The sequence below is a fragment of the Ixodes scapularis genome, unplaced genomic scaffold (assembly GCF_016920785.2).
Source record: "Ixodes scapularis isolate PalLabHiFi unplaced genomic scaffold, ASM1692078v2 PGA_scaffold1__304_contigs__length_218370807, whole genome shotgun sequence".
Lineage (NCBI taxonomy): Eukaryota > Metazoa > Arthropoda > Arachnida > Ixodida > Ixodidae > Ixodes > Ixodes scapularis.
In genome coordinates this window covers 57,187,322-57,206,445 of record NW_024609846.1, presented here as the reverse complement: position 1 = coordinate 57,206,445, position 19,124 = coordinate 57,187,322, and the positions used below count along the sequence as shown (strand labels likewise).

At 43.7% G+C, this 19,124-nt stretch overlaps 1 protein-coding gene across 1 annotated transcript in view; it reads left to right on the top strand.

Annotated features, from left to right (window-relative positions):
* Window positions 1-18,223, top strand: part of LOC8042484 (organic cation transporter protein) — a 32,401-nt gene extending 14,178 nt beyond the window's left edge. The window contains exons 7-9 of the mRNA XM_042290749.1: window positions 14,634-14,815; window positions 15,647-15,786; window positions 17,567-18,223. Of these exons, the coding sequence (XP_042146683.1) occupies window positions 14,634-14,815; window positions 15,647-15,786; window positions 17,567-17,645 (401 nt within the window). The 3' untranslated portion in view covers window positions 17,646-18,223. The remainder of the gene's footprint in view (window positions 1-14,633; window positions 14,816-15,646; window positions 15,787-17,566) is intronic.
* The last annotated feature ends 901 nt before the right edge of the window (window positions 18,224-19,124 follow it).

Genomic DNA, 19,124 nt, shown 5'->3' with positions numbered 1-19,124 from the left:
GGGTAGACATCTAATCGCTTGGAACCGCGGAAACGAGGGACGTCAGCTCTGGCCCCAGGAAGTTTATCTCCCTCCTGGATAAGCCTATGGACGGGGTGGTTATGTTTTTCGGGCTTGCGCCATCCGATAAGCCTCATTATTTCTGTCAGACATGTACAAATTACTCAAAAAAGGTAGTTAAGTTAAGTTAGTGAGGATCGGCGCCAAAAGTAATTGGAGTAGAGTAGAAATTACGCATTCCTAATAGTAATTGAGTAAACTACTAACTACTGTAAAAAGTAGCGAGTTACTTTGAAGTTACTTTCGAAGTTACTTTTTTATATATTTGTGGTAGCAAAATGAACAGCAGTTTTGATCAATGAAAAACCCTGCGAGCCTAAAATAAATGCAGTCTATTTATGGCTTGCGTTTTCGCCAAAATAGTTTACTCGCTCGCAGAAGCAATTGCCTTTCAAAGTTCTTGATAGGAGAGTTTTCCCCTTTTCCTTCTAAAGACGTCCCCAGCCCAGCTAAATAGACGTTCCGCCGACGGGCTGGATGAAACGGCAGCGTTGAATTTGTGAAACAGGCCGTGCGAGGTCGGGTAAGCGAGTGTCGGCATCTTAGGAGTCCATGACGAAACTTGTGAGGTTTGCCTCGAGTAGAGGGTCTTTAATAACAAACTTTCCTCCTTTTTTTTTTCTTCGTCAAGTTGAGATTGTTATGACTGGCCCCTCTTCATTCCGACGTCGTTCTGAGAGTACGCTGGGCGAGTGCACCAGACCGTCAAGGGTTCAAGTCTCGCGCCACGACGATGAGATCATCCGGACGACTGCGCGCACGTCAAAGTGCTAGTGCTACGCGACTGAAAAAAAAAAATTTGGTGTAACAAAAGGATCTCCCAAGGGTAACTCGCAATCCTCGCCGGTGACTACAACATTCTGACTCGCCTGAATCATTTTTAACAAAGAGGAGGTCTCCCAGGCATGGATGGTCGGAAGGACGCGAAGGATTACGTGAACAAGCATCGTCGCTCGTATACAGTTGCAGCTGTAAGCGGGAACGTGCTCCCATGAACGGATTATCCGTACCAGGGTTTGTGCGCGGGAGAGTCCGGCTTTGCAAAGGCGTATGCGCTGACGACAAGGCGCCCAGCTGCGAGGTCATTCCAGTGGCGCCTCCCGTGGAACCTACCGCTTGAGTCAGAACTCACTAAAGACAGACAGCACGAAAAAAACAACTCTCAGAGTGTCCCCGTCTTTCACGGTTGCAGCTGGAAACGCAGCGCTTGCGTGCATTACCGGATTAGGTCAATACCCGACCAAGGCTTGTTCAGCAAGCATCTCTTCCTGCGTTCGTGCGTGCCGGTGTTATGTTTTGGCTGCTCGTCGCCACCTTGGCCCAAGGACGCCTTCCACTTCATCTGCCGGCGTCTTATCCATTTCTGCGCTCAAACTTTCGTGATGGGCAAAATTAGCATTATATAATTTCGAAAGTCGTTAGTAATTTGAGTAGAAGTTACCTGAAAAAAGTAGTTAAATTATACTACTAATTACCCAAATCAAGTTGTAATTGAAAGTTACCAAGTTACTCGAAAAAGTAGCTAAACTAATGTAGTTTGAGTAGAGTAGTTGAACTACGTCGAAGTCTGATTTCTGTCCCCACTCGCTCGCAGTGGCCTCCCATGGCTGTCGTACCGGTGAAATTAGTAGCGCAAAAATACTCCAGAAGCCGGGCGAAGACATGATAAATGTAATAACAAAAACGGCTTGACATAACAAAAATAACAATTTAATTAAACGTTTCTTCAGTAGAGCGCAGAGCGAGTGAGAGTCGCACAAAAAAGTTCGGCTATTTAGGCATAAAGTTTGTGTACACGTCCGGCAGGGGGCCACGGTTCTTGTTTACCAGCGATGAATCACTTCCGCGTTCGTCGTTCTGGATGAACCAAGATTCCAGCAGCTTCCTTGGTCCCCACCTTTCATCCCTCGCCTTGTCAAAGTCAAATTGGTGTCCTGACGTCCATGCGTGGTCGACGAGTTCGGACTTGAAGCGGGTGGCGTCCGTGGAATTGGCGACATCCTGTGCGTGTTCTTTTAATCTTGTTTTTCTTTTTCGTTCCGTCTCTCCAATGTAGGAAGCGTCACATTCCTTGCACTGCACCTGGTAGATCACGACCCTTTTTGCCTCTGGCGGGGCCGGGTCTTTTGGCTTGGAGATAACATTGGCAATTGTTCTGTAGGGTTTGCATACAGTTCGTACCCCCAACGGCCTAAGGGCGCGTCCCAATGCCTCCGAAACCCCCTTAACTTGCGGGATGCACACGACGTCACGTGTTCGTTCGGCTCGATCCGGGCGCCGACGGGGCATTTCTTTCTTAACGCGATTGATAAACCGGTCGGGGTAGTTACGTTTCTTCAAAGCAGATGGCTAAGTTCTTGATCGCTAAATGTTGAGTTAGATGGGACTGTTTCTGAACGATGAAGGCAACGATCTTACAACTGAGCTTTTGTGTTGAGTAGGGTGATGAGAGTGGTAGTCAAGAAAGTTTTGTCTGTCACATGGTTTACCATATACGGATGTCTCCATCTTAAAGAAAGATTCACTAGTTCTATGGACACGTACATATAAAAACGGCAAGGTACTATCGGTTTCATGTTCGCAGGTGAACTGAATTGAGGGGTGGACACTATTCAAATTGGGGTGAAAATCGGTTACGTTCTCTCTGTTAACTATTACAAAAGTGTCATCGACATAGCGACGGTAGAACTTCACGGGGAAATCAATGCCAGACATTACCTTTTCCTCAACATATTCCATGACGAGATTCGAGACGGTTACGGAAACTGGACTCCCCATAGGGCATCCGCTGACCTGATGATATATGTCCCCATTAAAACTAAAATTACACTGGTTGAGACAAAAACGCAAAAGGAGTATAACGTCATCAACAAGGAGGGTTGTGCGAGTGGACAACGACTGGTCTGCCAACAACCGGTCACGGGCGACATCAACCGCCAGGGCGTTGGGGACATTCGTAAATAATGAAATCACATCAAAGGATACCATAGCCTCGTGCGGTAGCAGGGTCTGAGCGCGTATAAGTTCAACAAAGTCACGGGAATTCCGGACGCTAAACTCATTGTTTCCCGTAAGAGGGCTCAGAATCATAACCAGATATTTGGAAAGGCTGTAAGTGGATAAACCAATAACATATACAATCGGGCGTAGGGGGCAACCCGGTTTGTGAATTTTGGGGCGTCCATACATCTTGCGTGTCGCGGCGTCAAAGGAGAAGACACGACGGTATAGGTCATCACTGATGCGTCCTTTCTTTTTCAGCTCTCGAAGGTGGTCAGCTAACTCTCTTTCGGACTTAGCAGCGGGATCTCTTGATAGCCTCACGAAATAGCGACTGTCATTTATAACTTCATACATCTTCTTCATGTAGTCATTCCTATCAAGCACAACGGTTCCTTTTCCTTTGTCGGCCTTTAAAATCATGATGAAGCTGTCTGACTTCAACTCATTAAGAGCAATGCGTTCTTGTTGATCTAAATTTGACCCGGCCGGTTTCACATTGTTCGAAACACTGACAACGCGGCTTCTCGCGAGATTTACCCCTGTGACATCGTGCACATGTCTGAGTTCCTCTTCAATTTCAATTATGAAGTCAGGTTTTGGAACGTACCGTGGAGCAAGGGCATAGTCCAGTCCTTTGGATAGCAGAAATTGCAAGCCAGGGTTGGTAATAGTAACATAAGGTACGTACGGCAGAATTCCCTGCCATAAATAAAATGATTTGGCTAACGCCAATTTAACGCGAAATAGGTGCAAAGAGCTTTGCGATAGGAAGCGTAAACCGAAAAAAAGGAAAAAAAAGAAAGAAAGAAAGAAAGACTGAAGGAAAGGAGAAATAAGAAAAAAAATCTGGTGACGTGGCCAAAAAAAAAAAAATTCTGTTCATGTGATTTTTCTTGTTACGTGACCAAACAAAAAACATATAAAAAATAAACGAAATAAAAAAAAGAACACGAGAAAAAAAACCAGCCCGGTTTCGAAGCTAGGCCCGCTTGATCGTGAAACTAGCGCGCTGTCCGTTGCGCCAACATAACTTTTTTTTTTTTCTTTCTTTATTGCAAGTTGCGCCAAGATAACTCTGCCTGTAATGCTCACGCATTCTCCCATCATAGGAGAAAGCTTAGTTGCCTTCGTAGTTTTTCATGCATGTGCTATTTTTATTTGTGGCAAGAGTTAACGTCCAGAATGCTTTTAGAGTTTTCGAGCAAAACGAGTTTTCTTCATCCGAGTCACCTTCTAGAACCAGTAGACCGCACTGGGTCGTCCGGCTAATCAAGCAGCTTTTTTCAAATTCTCTAACGTGCCCGTCCTCGGATCTGACCCCCACGGCAGCTTTGTTCCGTCCCCACTCCCTCTCGAGAGGATGGCTCGCCCCGAGGCTAATCCCATTCTCTAGACGCTCTTTCCACCCAACGATGGCCCTTTCCCTCCCCGTCCCCTAGCTTCGGGAGAGAAGGTTCTTCTCTGTAGAACGTCCCGTTTGTACAGCGGCCTTTAAAGTTCAGATTGTCCTGTCTGTATTGTCCCTTTTGTGTCTCCACTTTTTAATGTTGAAAAAGTATCAACACGCTAAAATAGTACATTTTCCGGGATTTTATTTTCATTCCCCAAGTGTGATGCGGGAGCCGCGCCACGGAGCCCCGGTCGTTTCCGCTCTTTGTTATCGCTAGGATTTGACAGTGCTCAGTCACAATGCAAGACACGCACAGAGCCACGCTCGCTTTTGCAATGCGCCACCTAATAATGGTATCTCTTGTGGAAACGTGCGTACATCCGTCTTGCGCAGTGTTAGCTCAATGGCAGCACTTTCTGTAAAGGCGGATTCACACCGGGGATGTAAGCAGTCGCGCGATCCAACTAAATCGCATCGCAAAAAAAAAAATAATAAATAAATAAAAGTAATTAGTTAATCAATTTGGCGTGCGCGATGAGCGAGTCCAACGCCTTCGTTGGCGAGTCGCTTCTCAAAAACTCTCGCTCCGAACGCCGTTGGTTGGCTCGGCCTCTCCGCGACTAGAGTGCATCGCAAAAAGTCGGGTCAGCAAGCGACTGCTCAAAACCCGTCACTTTTTGCCCGCGATGGTCGCTTTTGCGATGAAGGTTATGCGCGACTAGATCGCATCGCCGGTGTGAACGCGCCATAATGTCGAACCAGCCTCACGGCGCGCCCCGATATTGGCTTGTGTACCTACGCGCGAGTGCAACCTCTGGCACAATTTATTTGCGTTTGCAAAGCCTGCTCCGGCCGCGTCAAAACATTCAGCCAACCTTTAGACTGCAGAAATCAAGAGACACCCAAAATAGGATAAAGTTGCCAGCCGAATAAAACTTGATTTCTATTTAATTAAGATGAAGACCACCCGCGTACATCAAATATTTCATCAGCCGAACTCCAAGGCACTAAGCCTAGTTCTGGCCCTTGTTTGGCAACTTTGGCCCGCAGCTGCCAGATGACAGCCGAACTATCGAGAAGCGAAGCCTAACTTGGGCACTCGTTTGGCGACTTGGGCCCAAAGATGCCAGATGTCAACCGAACTACAAGGTAGTAAGCCTAACTCTGGCACATTTGTGGCGATTTTGGCCCGAATGTGCCAGGTGACAGCCGAACTGTCAAAAAGTGAAGCCGAACTTTGGCATAAGTTTGGCGATTTTGGCCCAAAAATGCCAAAGCTCTGCCGAACTACAAGGTAGTAAGCCTAACTCTGGCACATCTCTGGCGATTTTGGCCCGAATGTGCCAGGTGACAGCCGAACTGTCAAAAAGTGAAGCCTAACTTTGGCATTAGTTCGGCGATTTTGGCCCAAAAATGCCAAAGCTCTGCCGAACTACAAGGTAGTAAGCCTAACTCTGGCACATCTGTGGCGATTTTGGCCCGAATGTGCCAGGTGATAGCCGAACTATCAAAAAGTCAAGTCTAACTTTGGCATTAATTTGGCGATTTTGGCCCCAAAATGCCAAAGATCTGTCGAACTACCGGGCAGTAAGCCTAAATCTGGCATTTTTTAGGCGATTTAGGCCCGAAGATGCCAGACGACAGCGAACTATACCCGGCACCGAAGCCTAAGTTTGGCACTTGTTTGGCGAATTAGGGCCAAGATACCCAGACTGTTGCCAAGGGAGGTCAGGTTTGGCACTACTTTGGCTTCTTCGGGCTTTTTAATGCCCTAAACTGCCAGACGCAAGCCAAGTTTTGGCCCAGAACTCGGTGCTGCCTGGGGTGTCATTAGTTCGGCACTCTTGTGGCAGACCAGAGAAAAGCCCAACATTGGCATGTCCGAAATACCCAAATTAGGCTTTGCTTTCGCACTTATGGCTCCAATATGGCACTTACTTCGGCACTCCTGTGGTGAACCAGAGAAAGGCCAAAATTTGGCATGTCCAAAATACCCAAATTAGTCGTTGCCCTGGCAATTATGACTCAAGTATGGCACTACTTTGGCACTTCTGTGGTAGACCAGAGAAGAGCCAAACTTTGGCATGTCCGAAATACCCAAACTAGGCGTTGCTTTCGCAGTTATGGCTCCAGTATGGCACTTACTTCGGCACTTTCGTGGTGGACCTGGTAAACCAGAGAAAAGCCAAACTTTGGCATGTCCAAAATACCCAAATTAGACGTATCTCTGGCAGCAATGGCTGAAGAATGGCACTACTTTGGCACTCCTGTGGCGGATCAGAAAAGAGCCGAACTTTGGCATGCCCTAGTATCGCCCAACTTGGGCTATAGTTAGGTGACGAACTTTGGCACTGATGAACGCCATGGTGCAAAACCTAACTGGGCCAAAGTTGGGCCCTCGTGTTTGCCAGACGTTTGCCCAAGTTGGACATTTCTCTGGCGTGCTACCTTGGTAGTGCGACGCTCGCTTGTTTTGTAGGCACCGTATTAAACACGCCTCGCCAAAACAGTGTGTACGCGACACGATGATCTTTATTTTTGGGGGACTTTGCTATATCTAAAACCACAGTACCCAACGACGAGGCGCCCTGTTAAAACTGATTACTTAATTTTATTGTGAAGAAAGAACATATGGCAAATAGCCATGCAATTGTGTTGCGTACCGAAAGATTCTAGCGTGCCACACGTTTATATCATCGTTTGACAGCCCGTCTAACATGTTCAGCGAGACGCCCACGTTCGCGGAGCTCTTCATCGTTTAATTTAACTCGTGGCATGTGTACACTTGAAATAATAGACCCGGTAATCTTCCGGAACCTTCCAACCCACTCCTCTCTCCTCTCGCCTCCTCGCGTACCTGTGATCCTCACTCCACCCCTGACCACGTGACCTCCCCGTTAACCAATCAGCATCGAGCACCTCGATCTTGCCCTTCCACCCGACAACCAATCAGCGTCGAGCCTCGCGGCCGAGCCTTTGTCCGAGCTTCATTTTTGGGCTTCACGAAATGTCGAAAGACCTAGCCAAAGAACGTTTCACGTTAAAATAAGTCCCAGTCTAACTAACCTTCGAGTTTTCTTAATTTGTTTACAGAAAGGTAATGTAAATATTGAACGGTCACCGGCAGCTTAAGAAACAAGGGCGTGGCTTATCCTGTTTATGCTTCTTCCGTCGTTACTTTTTTCTAGTGTTTTTTTATTGACTAACGCCGCAATATCATTGACTGCAGAGCAATAATAAGATATTCGGCACTCTCCGCATTTTGCGTTTCTACAGCTGACAGTGTATAGTAAAGCTGTCTTTGGCACTCTGAGTTAATAAAGCATCTTAGATTTCCTCTCCTTATATTAAAATTTCATATTACTCCAGGATTGGTTTTCTCGATAACAAGACAAATATGTATTTACTTCCCGGGACAGTTTTTGAAATCCTACGCAAGCATGTTAGAAAACTTCGAGAAGATATTCCCCACGTTCTAGAATACCTCAAAAGCTCTCCTTCTTACTAAAAAAACCAACAACATTGTGTAACAGAATAGGCCGGAGATAATGCTTTTCTTAAAGCTATGAAGGAATTTAGTATTCCGTAAAGGAGGAAAGAGGGAGTATTTCAAATGCAAGTATTTTAAATACGTATTTAAGATACCTTGAGTTTTTGGCATTTTGTATTTAATTAGATATTAGGGAATATATTTGTCAACTATGTTTAAAAGTTTGAAAACATTTAGCATTTTAGATACCTGTAATATAAATGCTGCGCAAATACAATTTGGGCACGCTTCTTAGCAAAGAAATGCGATACAATGCACTCTTGGCGATGGGAGCCATATGCTTGATGTAATTTTTTTCTGAATTAATACAAAAAAGGAAAAGTTGAACAAGGAAAGAACGGTGTGGGTAGAACTATTGACTTTTGGTTGAGGGATTTTAGTTTCTCGACGTCGCAGTAATGACATGTTGTTTAAAAAAGATTCAGAGCTTCAGTTTTGCCTTTCCGATTAAACTCGTACCGAATACTTTGTGATTTATCTGGTTTTGTACCCGCGAATATTATATACAAACTTGTTTTATTTTTAGAGCAGTAACTGTTATGCATTATGGGATATTTAGGCTCCACTCCTTCTTTCGGAATAATCTTCTTTCTTTTTATTGGGTAAATCTTAGTATAAAATGTCACACTATGGGAGCAAGATGTAAATGTAAAAGTATTTGAAGATGATTCAAAACTTTCCTGCTATTTGGATATTGTATTTAAATACATTTCTAAAAAGTGGTAATGGAATTGTAATTAAATAGAGTTTTGTCGATGAATACTTTATTTCTATATGGATACATTTTTTAGTGTATTTTGCCGCTCCCTGCCGTAAAGTATAAAATATTGTATCGCCCTGATATGCGCTGAAACATTTTGCCTTCGAACACCAACAAGCAAATAGTGTCCTCGAGTAGTCAATCGTCTTGCAAGTTCTCTCGCATATTTATTATAACTCCTCTTTGTTTGCCTTCCAATATTTTTCGTGCTTTTCTTAATTGAAAAACAGTATTCCAGATCATATAGTTCAAAGAGACATTTGTTTTTATAGAATAACATTTCATATTCAAATAGATGGCAAAGCAATTTTTTTATATAAAGTATCTTTACAGTGCAGTTTCCGTATTATCTCCCTTTAAGAGATGAAAAAAAAATAATTGTTATTAGCAAAACGAAAGTAATTCCAGTCGTGTTTACATAAATAAGCTAATAATATATGAGCTCGGTAATTCTTTGGAGAGGTTAGTGGTAAACCATGTAAGCATAAGCCGACCACTCGTCATCAAGTTACAGTGTATAAATTTGCCCACTATACTTCGTTCAGATTACAATGGACACCAGCAGATGCTACAAGCCATTCCAGGAAGTCCGGCGCATTGAACGTATCATATGACTCGAGTCGAGCGCGTCGCTATTTTTTTCATTGAAGGACACGTGCGACTCACGCGGTATTGGATGAGCTTCGAAGGTTCGCAGCATTCTCAGCGGTCCATCGTAAAGTGAAACGTAGTCTAGAGCCTTTTATTCACTTTTTTTCTGGGATTCATAATATCGATTATGAATGCAAAAAGCAGAGCGTTTTTGCTATCTAGGTTGAAATCGATGTCCAAAATATGAATTAATCTTTATGGTGTACCTATATATTCACGGGGCACCGTTGTCCCTCCAATGATTTGCAACTGTAGTCACAGATAATATGCAGGGTGTTTACTGGGAAAACAGCGCGAACAAGGACACAGGACCGAGAAGATGTACACAGACGGAGCGCTGACCGCCAACTGTTTATTTTTAAAGAAACGCCCGACGGCGTGGTCACACCAAACAAAATTTACATCATGACCCATGACCGTTACATGATCGCCACAAGTTGAAGCCCCTCAAAAATACCAACTGTAAATCACAAAGATCAATCGAAGGCGCGCTGACACAGTTGTCTTTGAACTTGGAAATGTAAAAGGCTTCAGTTATCTCCCTAGTTCGTTGGTGACTGTGTCTTCCCAGGACAGTGGTATCTTCCGAAACCGGAGAGTAACCAGATCTGTCGGAGTGAACCGCCAGATTCCCTGAGGGAGATGCCGTAATCGAACACGCGTATTCACATAATCTATGATTAATGCAGCGACCGGTCTGGCCGATGGAAACTTTTTTACAAGTCAGGGGGATACTGTAGACTTCTCCCCCACGCAAGGGACAAACTTGTTTTTATGCTTCTTATCACATGCGACCCTGACACCCGATCCCCTCTCCACCATCGCAAATAACGTCCCAGCTTGGCCGGTGCTGAGAAAACGTCAGGAACATTCTGGCGTTGCGCCACTTTCTTTAAACTATGCGCCACCTTGTGGGTATAGGCCACCATCATCCGGTTTCTGCGTAGACATCCTACCCATGACTACCTCCGGATTTCTCACCCTCCTCAAGAGGCACTCGGCCACACCTACCAGGAGGTTGCCAGGATAGCCGCCCTCCAAAAGTTTGTTAGCCTGGATAGGAAAACTCGTCGTCACTTGGTGAGGACATGACCTGACGAGCGACCCCCAATACTACTGGATATGATCCCCCTTTTAACTATTTTTTAATGACTCCAGTCAAACGGAAGCACACCTTTCTTCGATCTAGGACAGTAACACCAACACGCGTCGGAGTCCGAGAAAGTTAGCCTAATGTATTAAAACTGTAGAATACCCCCAACAGGGTATTCACTGGTAAAGTTCAACCCACTGGTATGACCCTTGAACGCGTGCAACATGTCTGCAACCACACCCTCCCTGTTCCGGCCAGAACCAGTTCGGAACAACACCAAAAAGTCATCTGCGTACCTAAATACACGAATGACTTCACTCCCTAAATCTCCGGCTATGCCCCTATCACACGTACAAAAACACTTGGTGAAAACTTGTTCATGAATACAGTTAACGCATATTACACCTCAACAGGAATACGTCACTTAAAACAGGCGCGACACTGGAACCAATGCATACACCTTGCTTCTGTAAAAACTCCGACCCTTTGTACTCCACAAAGATGGAACTCAGATAAAAACACAGCAAACTTAAAAATTGTTCAAGGTTAACACCACAGTTATTCTGAAAAGAAACGTCCCCGCTTGACTCAATGCACTCCCTGACAGCGACCAACAGCTCTCGGTGGGGAATCGCGTAAAATTCCGTCAGGGAATCTGGCGGTTCACTGCGACAGATGTGGTTGCTGTCCGGTTTTGGAAGATACCAGGGTCCTGGGAAGACATAGTCTACAACGCACTAGGAAGATAACTGCAGCCTTTTACATTTCCAAGTTCAAAGGCAACTCTGTCAGCGTGCCTTCGATAGATCTTTACGGCTGTGAGTTGGCATTTTTGAGGAGCTTCCATTTGTGACAATCATGGGTCATGATGTAATTTACGTCATGGTGTAAATAAAATCATAGGTCATGATGTAATTTTTGTTTGGTGTGACCACGCCGCTGGACGTTTCTTTAAAAATAAACAGCTGACAGTCAGCGCTCCGTCTGTGTACATCTCCATCCTGTGTCCTTGTTCGCGCTGTTTTACCCGTGAACATGCTTCACCAACTGGCCCCAATGTCAACAATGCAGGGTGTTGTCTCGGCACTGAAAGTCATTCTACAGGAGTTTCAGTGTTTCATTCCGTCTTATAAAAATACTCGTCCTTATATATATATATATATATAACGAAAGTGGAGGAGCTCCAGGAAAGGCCTTTCTTTACTGCACCAACGTTTCAAGCGGGGACCGCTTTTCTTCAGGGTGGGATGGTTGTGAAATGTCCTCCTCTTCTTGTTGATGTTCGTGTGGAAGAGGAAGAGCTGCTATGAAGGGTATTAAAATATTCGGAACAGGAGCAAAAAAAGTATCGTAAAGTTTTGAAATTAGTAATTATAAACAATGTTAATCAAAATCAATAAAACGAAATAAATTGATTTGTAGTATTTGCCACAGTCTTTGTTACAGCTCTTAAGCACAATCACCCCCGAGCAACCGGAGCGCACACAAAAGTAGCAATGAGGATGTGTTCGGGATTAACACCGCTTCGAGAGCGGAGATCTAGACAGCGCAGGAGTGCCGTGGCGGTTTTTTATGAAGTATTTAAATCATATTTGAATGATGCTTACGCGCCCAAGAATTTGACGCGGCGGAAGGAATTACCACGGGACGCACGCTCACGAGGATGTTCACGAGAGGCGTGGAACGAGCTCACGATGGCAGGCGCCTTTGGTGCAACAATGTGATCGACGCGCTCGGCTAGCAAATTCCGTGCAAAACCAAAATAATTGTGTGGCCTCGGCCCTACACACAGCGTGGCAGCCAAGTGAGCACGCCTGGACTTGCATTAATACCACAAGCAACCGAATTGAATTTGTGAATTAAAAAAGCCTCCTTCAACTCTCTGTCGTGATCAGAGCTAAATCCAGATTCAAGAAGGATGACACGTATTTTTTCAATGCTATGATCTTTAAGATGCATGGGTTTTGAGAACGGGAGGGTGGGTAAGGACTTGACATGAGACTTGTGATTATTGAAGCGCAACCGAAATGAAGTACTGGTTTGTCCTATATAATCCATGTTACATAGTTTACAGCGTAAAAGATAAATAACGTTACGCGTACCGCAGTTGAGGTTTCCAGTGATTTTGAAAGAAAAGCCAGAGTTCGCGCTAGTGACAAGATTGGTGGTTTCGACATATTCACAAATTTCACACCTGGGCGTCCGGCAAGGTCTACAACCCGAAACTTCAGAAGTTATATTTTTCGAGTGCACCAATATGTCCTTAAGGTTTCTACCTCGTCGATATACCACGCGTGGTGATACCGGAAAAAGGGTGCGTAGTTTATCGCTTTGCTGCAAAATACTGTGATGTTTCCTGAGAATATTGTTTAGATTTGGAAGGCGGGCTGAATATGTAACCACCAGGTTTGCGTGCTCGTTTTGCGACATTTTGGGTTGGGGAAGATTGATAATTTGCTCTCGGTCGGGAGCACGTGCTCTTTCAATGGCCTTATCGACAATGGCTGGTGGATAATTCTGCTTGGATAGCACGAGCTTCAGATTGCTGGCATTGCGCTCGAATTCATCTAAATTTGAGCATATTCTCCGGAATCTATGAGCTTGAGAAAAGGGAATACTTGTTTTGCAATGTTTAGGGTGGGAGCTCTTGAAGTGCAGGTACTGTTGACGGTCCGTCGGCTTCCTGAAGAGTTTTGTTGTAAGAGCATTCCCGCTGATCTCGACTGTCACGTCAAAAAAATCAATGCTCGTTTTAGAATAACTGTGCGAAAACATTATACTGGGGTGGAGACCGTTGAAGTCCCGAATAAAGTCTTTAAGTGCTGACTCCCCATGTGCCCATACCATAAATATATCATCGATGTAGCGCTTATAAACCAGAGGTTGCAGAGAGCGACTAGACAAGAAGCGTGACTCTAAATCGCCCATAAAAAGATTTGCATAGTTAGGGGCCATCTTTGTGCCCATTGCAGTTCTCCGAGTCTGTAGAAAGTGTCTTCTCTCGAATTCAAAGTTGTTATTTTCTAAAACTAACCTGAGAAGTGTTGCGAGGACGTCGTTGTTGACACGAATTGTTGGAGGGTCATTGCTATACGCCTTAATTACAGCTTCAATGCCATCCTGGTGAGGGATGTTTGTATATATATATATATATATATATATATATATATATATATATATGTTTGTGTGTGTGTGAGTGTGTGTGTGTTACCGATGAGGAGATATAAATCGGAAAACAAGTCAAAAGCTTGTAGGTGGCCTCCGACCCCGGCTGTTCCCAGTCAGAAGTTTCTATACGGTCTCTGGATGATCCCCGAGCCCCAAAACGGGGGCGTCTCTGCCGTGAAACCCGAGCCAAGCGCGTGTTCCTACAAGGAAGAGTTTCGGAGGCGATCGCCCTCTCCCATGGAGAAGAACATTCCTTTCCGAGACGGCGAGCCCGACGCACGGCTTTGCGGACGGCACATTCTCATCTATTCTCTCACGTAATCAGTATAATTTTTTTTAGTTTGAATTTGAATAAACAGTTAAAAGTAATCGCACTAGACATAATTATTTAAATTGGACCGAATAGTCTAACATATATATATATATATATATATATATATATATATATATATATATATATATATATATATATATATATATATATATATATATATATATATATATATATATATATATATATATATATATATTGAATTTAGGAATATAATTATAATATAGTAAAAAAAACTTTCTGCAACATATTACACATCCCCTAGGGCCTGATCTGTGAAATGGTTTTTGTTCTTCATTTCTCTACATTGGTCTTGGTATTATAAAGCAGCGCGTAGTACTGCTGAAACAATATCTGCGATCATTGTGAAACTGTGATCCAATTAAAAGGTACATTTTTAAATTGCCACAATTACGTCCAGATTGAGGTCTCTGTATTGACATATTTTTAGGAATATAAAGCCCAAGGTACGCCCCTTTTTGAAAATGCAAAAAGTTGCCAGTTTGCTGTTCGGCCCTGCGTGATAGTGAAATGCGAGTCGTAATAAAAATAACTTTGGTCACAAACAAAGGCGACTAAAGTGTCTCCTGGTTGAGATTGTGTTGCCACGTGTTGTTTTTTTCGCAGATTCTATCTGGGGAATGGTGGCCGTGTCGGCTGTGGCCATGCTCTTTGGGTCTGCAAACTTAGAGCTCTTGTGCATCTACGCTGCTGAGGTGTTCCCCACGTGTGTTCGCACTATTGGAGTTGGATCTGCCTACATGGCCAGTCGAGTTGGCTCCGCCCTTGCACCGTTTGTTTCAAGCATCGTACGTGAACTATACCACTCTGTGTCCTTTAAGAAAAACAAAATGATAGAAGTAGCGGTGAAGCTATAAAACTGTGATCTAACTACTGTAGACCTAGGATGCCTTAATATTCTTAGGGCGATGACACCCATTCTATACATGGTGTCGACTGCATATGCTCACATAAATATTGGGAAAGAAATATTCTGCTGTGGCAGGCGTCAAGTTTAACTCCAACCGGGAGACTCTCCTTTCAGTGCTCCAGAGAAAAGTATAAAAAGAAGCGTCGCCGTGCAAAGTGATCTGCCGTTACAGCTCTAAGACAGAGGCGTACACAGTAAGGTACTCTTCCTAAGGCACTGAGCTGCGCCAGTTGGTATTGATTAAGCGTGGTAAGAGTTTCGCAAAATTTTAACCATGTTCAAGCCTGTCTAAGATTAAATGCCTACCCATCACAACGAACACTGAAAGTGCTAAAGGCAGACACCCGGACGAATATACGCATATTATGTCTACCAGGGCATTAAATGTCCAAGAATACTCAAATAACATGTTCGGGACATATGCCAGTGAATCATTCACGGGACGTGTTGTTGAAGATTTAAACTCGCTTTAGGGTTGCTTAGCAGCTATATGTTTCTTCCAAACATTCATGAACTTTTCGACTAGCATAAACTTACAACAATAAAATCTTCAACTGCACTTTCAATTGTCAAATAACGTATTGCAGCTCAGCGCAAGATAATGTTGCCGATTGGGTTAGTTTAAAGCAGTATACAGCACGTAAAGTATACAACGCGCAGTTCTCGAACGGAATATTTTAATCAAATAATATGGTTCACCTTCTTATAGGAAGACGTCGCTCCCCGTGGAGTAATGGAGGCATGTGTCAGCGGCATGCAAATCATCGCTGCCTTGACTCTATTGCTTACTCCCGAAAGTTTCCGAAAGCGACTGCCAGACTCACTAGAAGATGCTGAACTTCCGTTCAGGTTCGTATGTTACAGATTAAAGTGTGGCTAGAAAAATTGAGTGAAAGGCGATATAAAAATGTTCTAAATAGCAAAAAAAAAACTATTGCAAATTGTTCTGATTTTTTGTCGATGTTGGTAAGGGGAGGGTGGGGAAATGCATAAGCAGAAAGGGGTGTTTTAAAATTTCTGTGCAAAGAACGAGTACTGTACAACAAGCAAGCAGAAACTGGAGATAAAGAAACTTGGGGGACGCTTAAGCTTCGTCTTTAAGAGTGGGACGCGATAGCGTTATTGGGCCCCGTTCGCAAAGCCTTTTTATATGAACCCGCGCTCGTTCGCAAGGCTTGCAAGCGTGTGTGCGCGGTCTAGTTGGTAGCGTCACGTGTCACGTGACGTCACACGGGAGCGTTGTAGCTTGTTTGAAATTCCCGGGTGAGGTTATGTGGCATGACGTCACACGTGGCTCTGATGTCATGACCCTATGGACATGCTAAATTTAGCGGAACATTTTTGCTGCCAAATTCGGTGAAATGTTTACCGCGGAATTTAGCAAAATCGTGTACCGCAAAAATTTAACAAAGCATTCTCTCGCAAAATTTAGTAGAAAAATTTTACCTCATGACGTCACCAGGTGCATGACGGTAATGTTCGGTCCCACAGGCGCCGGCATCGACGTGGACGCTGACGCCGGATTATCTATGATGCGTACTCTTAAGCGCTGTAGCGTTAAAACTCACAGCTTCCGTCTTCGTATCACTGTTTTAATACTCACCGTAAAGACTACCCGCAGAGGGAAAAGTTCAAATTCCGAGTCACCAAATGAACCACTGAATTTATTCACGTTGCTCATGGTGAATCGTCTTCAAAATTATAGAGTTGAGAGGTTTAATGAATGATAAAATATATTGCGAAGACATTCTGGGAGCGTTTGGTATGAATGCCTTTGCAATATCAATTTACATGCGAATAGACCGGTAGCCTTATAGCTTGTTGCTTGAACCTAACTGTCGAGTTACCGGGGCCCACGCAATTTAAAATCACTGGCACTTATGCTAATTTAAATTGTTTAAATAAGAAAGAAATGTATTACAGATAAATACAGAAGAGCGGAGCGTAGGTTTCTACTGAACGTCACATTTCCCACAGATACGTGACATTGCCGAGAAGTCAAACTGGTCTACAAATTATGTAACATGAAAACGAAAATTGCAAGGCTAAATATTAACACTTCCCTTTAATCGGGAAATAGCGTTGAATATATTGCCGCGACATAAACTCTGTACCAAACGTTTTGGTGTAGAGCCATGGATTATTTTATTTTTATAGCACATTCAGAAACGGGTTGAAGCGTAGTAGAAACTTTGAGTATAAAGGTTACATATTTCTACTTACTCATAAACGAATCTACATGAAAAAGGGGCAGTATTACCGTAAAGTCAATATTCAACATAGTACTTAAGAGTAAATTATACTCGTTTTAATCTCATGAACCTAAGAACCTTAGAAGAAATAAAAAAAGGTCCGACTCCTCGCAAAGCATTGTACTAATTTACTAGTTTTATACAATTATTAAAATAGATGTAGATGGACTTTTGACTGGATATATGTTATCTTAGCAAGACGAACACGTTTCGAAAACCACGGACATCCCTTCTTCTTTTGACAACTACTAAAATTTCTAGGAACTATTTCACGCGGCGTACGAACAATGCGCAAAACTTCTTTTTTTTTTTTTTTTTGAAGTGGAAAGGAGTATAGTGACTTTCGCTGATTGATTCAGTTTTGTTCCGCCTTTCAGATCCCAAGGCGCAAACATCGAAGTGGATGACCGCAAGGAATCTGAGAATGGTTTAGACATTTCCAACACGGTGGTTTAGTTTTCATATTAGTGGCTATAAAATACCGTACTTTTAGGTCGCAAAGAAAGCGACGCAGTTAAAAATAATCTAGGGTAAATGCCCTGTTGGGAAAGTAAGCTAGATACCGTTTTAGGATTTGCCAAGAGCAAAAAATAGAAACGACTGAGGTTTCGTGGATTATTGCACCATAATATATAGCTAAGAAATCATGAACAAATCCGGTATTGAGAATTATTTTCCATGTTTGTCTTGTATGATAAATATTGTTCGATAACTTAGATTACTCCCGTTTACAAAAGAGATTTATACAACGTATTTACAGTTTAGACACGGGGAGGGCTCTTGAAGGCTGGTGTTGTACCGACCAACGGTTCCCCAACTAGGCTCTCCTCTTGTCTAGACTGTAAATACGTTGTATAAATCTCTTTTGTAAAACGGAGAAATCTAAATTATCGAACATTTTCTTGCGAGGTGTGCCGTCGGGCGCGTATACACATTTAGCCAGAAATGTCCTCAATTATTAATAAATATAATCCCTATCCTCTTTTGCGCATGTCACTATAACAAAGAAATATATCCCAAAAGCTTAACCTGCCTGTGAGAGTTTGATTTCTTAATCATTCAAGCTTCCCTGATACCACCAAAAACCGTTCATGAGTTAATACTCATGCCGTATATGCAACAACTTGGAGGCTTTCCATTAAGTATGAATATTCCGATCTCACTGAGCTTTCCACTCATGTGTGGTGCCGCCATAATTGTAGCTTAAAGGAGGTAGGCGCCAGTTCACGAAACAGCTCGTGGGGCCTCGTGCTGTGCTCGCAGATACCACCAGCGCGGTTCTCGCACGTCCAAAAAGACTATTCGGATCGCAACTGTATACGTCCGCTTCTTGCACAGGGGTGGCGATGATGTCAGCATGCCGAGCTTGTATTGGCCGATTGAAAAACATAGTGGGTAGACCTCAAGGCATCTAGCATCAAAGTCCACCCAGATTCCCTCCCATCAAAGCCAATCAGACATCGGCGTCGTTCTGACGTCACGGCAACTCCTGCGCAAGAAGCAGACGACTTGCTCTCCACACAGTTCCCACGGTGTGCGGTGGCAGCGGCGGCTTAATAAAACTGTCTGTGAGATCGGTATATTTGATAACGTGTGTTTGAGAGCGTATCTCATAGACCTGCCAAGTAATGCGTGTTAAAACTTGTGAAAAAAGCAGGGCCGGCAAATTCTGCGCCGTGATTCGAGGTTAAGAAGATTAGCTTGAAATTTAAATGAGGTGACACTGGTGCGATAGGAGTAGTCTGAGTAGATGAATGTTACTGCGCGGTTTTGCACGTATTTCATTGTATTAGTAATATTAGATTGATGTGGGTCCCAAAGAGCAGATGCGTAATCCAGTTTGGGTCGGACTGGTGAGAGGAAAAATTGTAGTTTTACCGGTGGTGGAGCTAAGCGTAGGTTGCGACGAAGAAAGCCAATGACGCGATTCGCGTT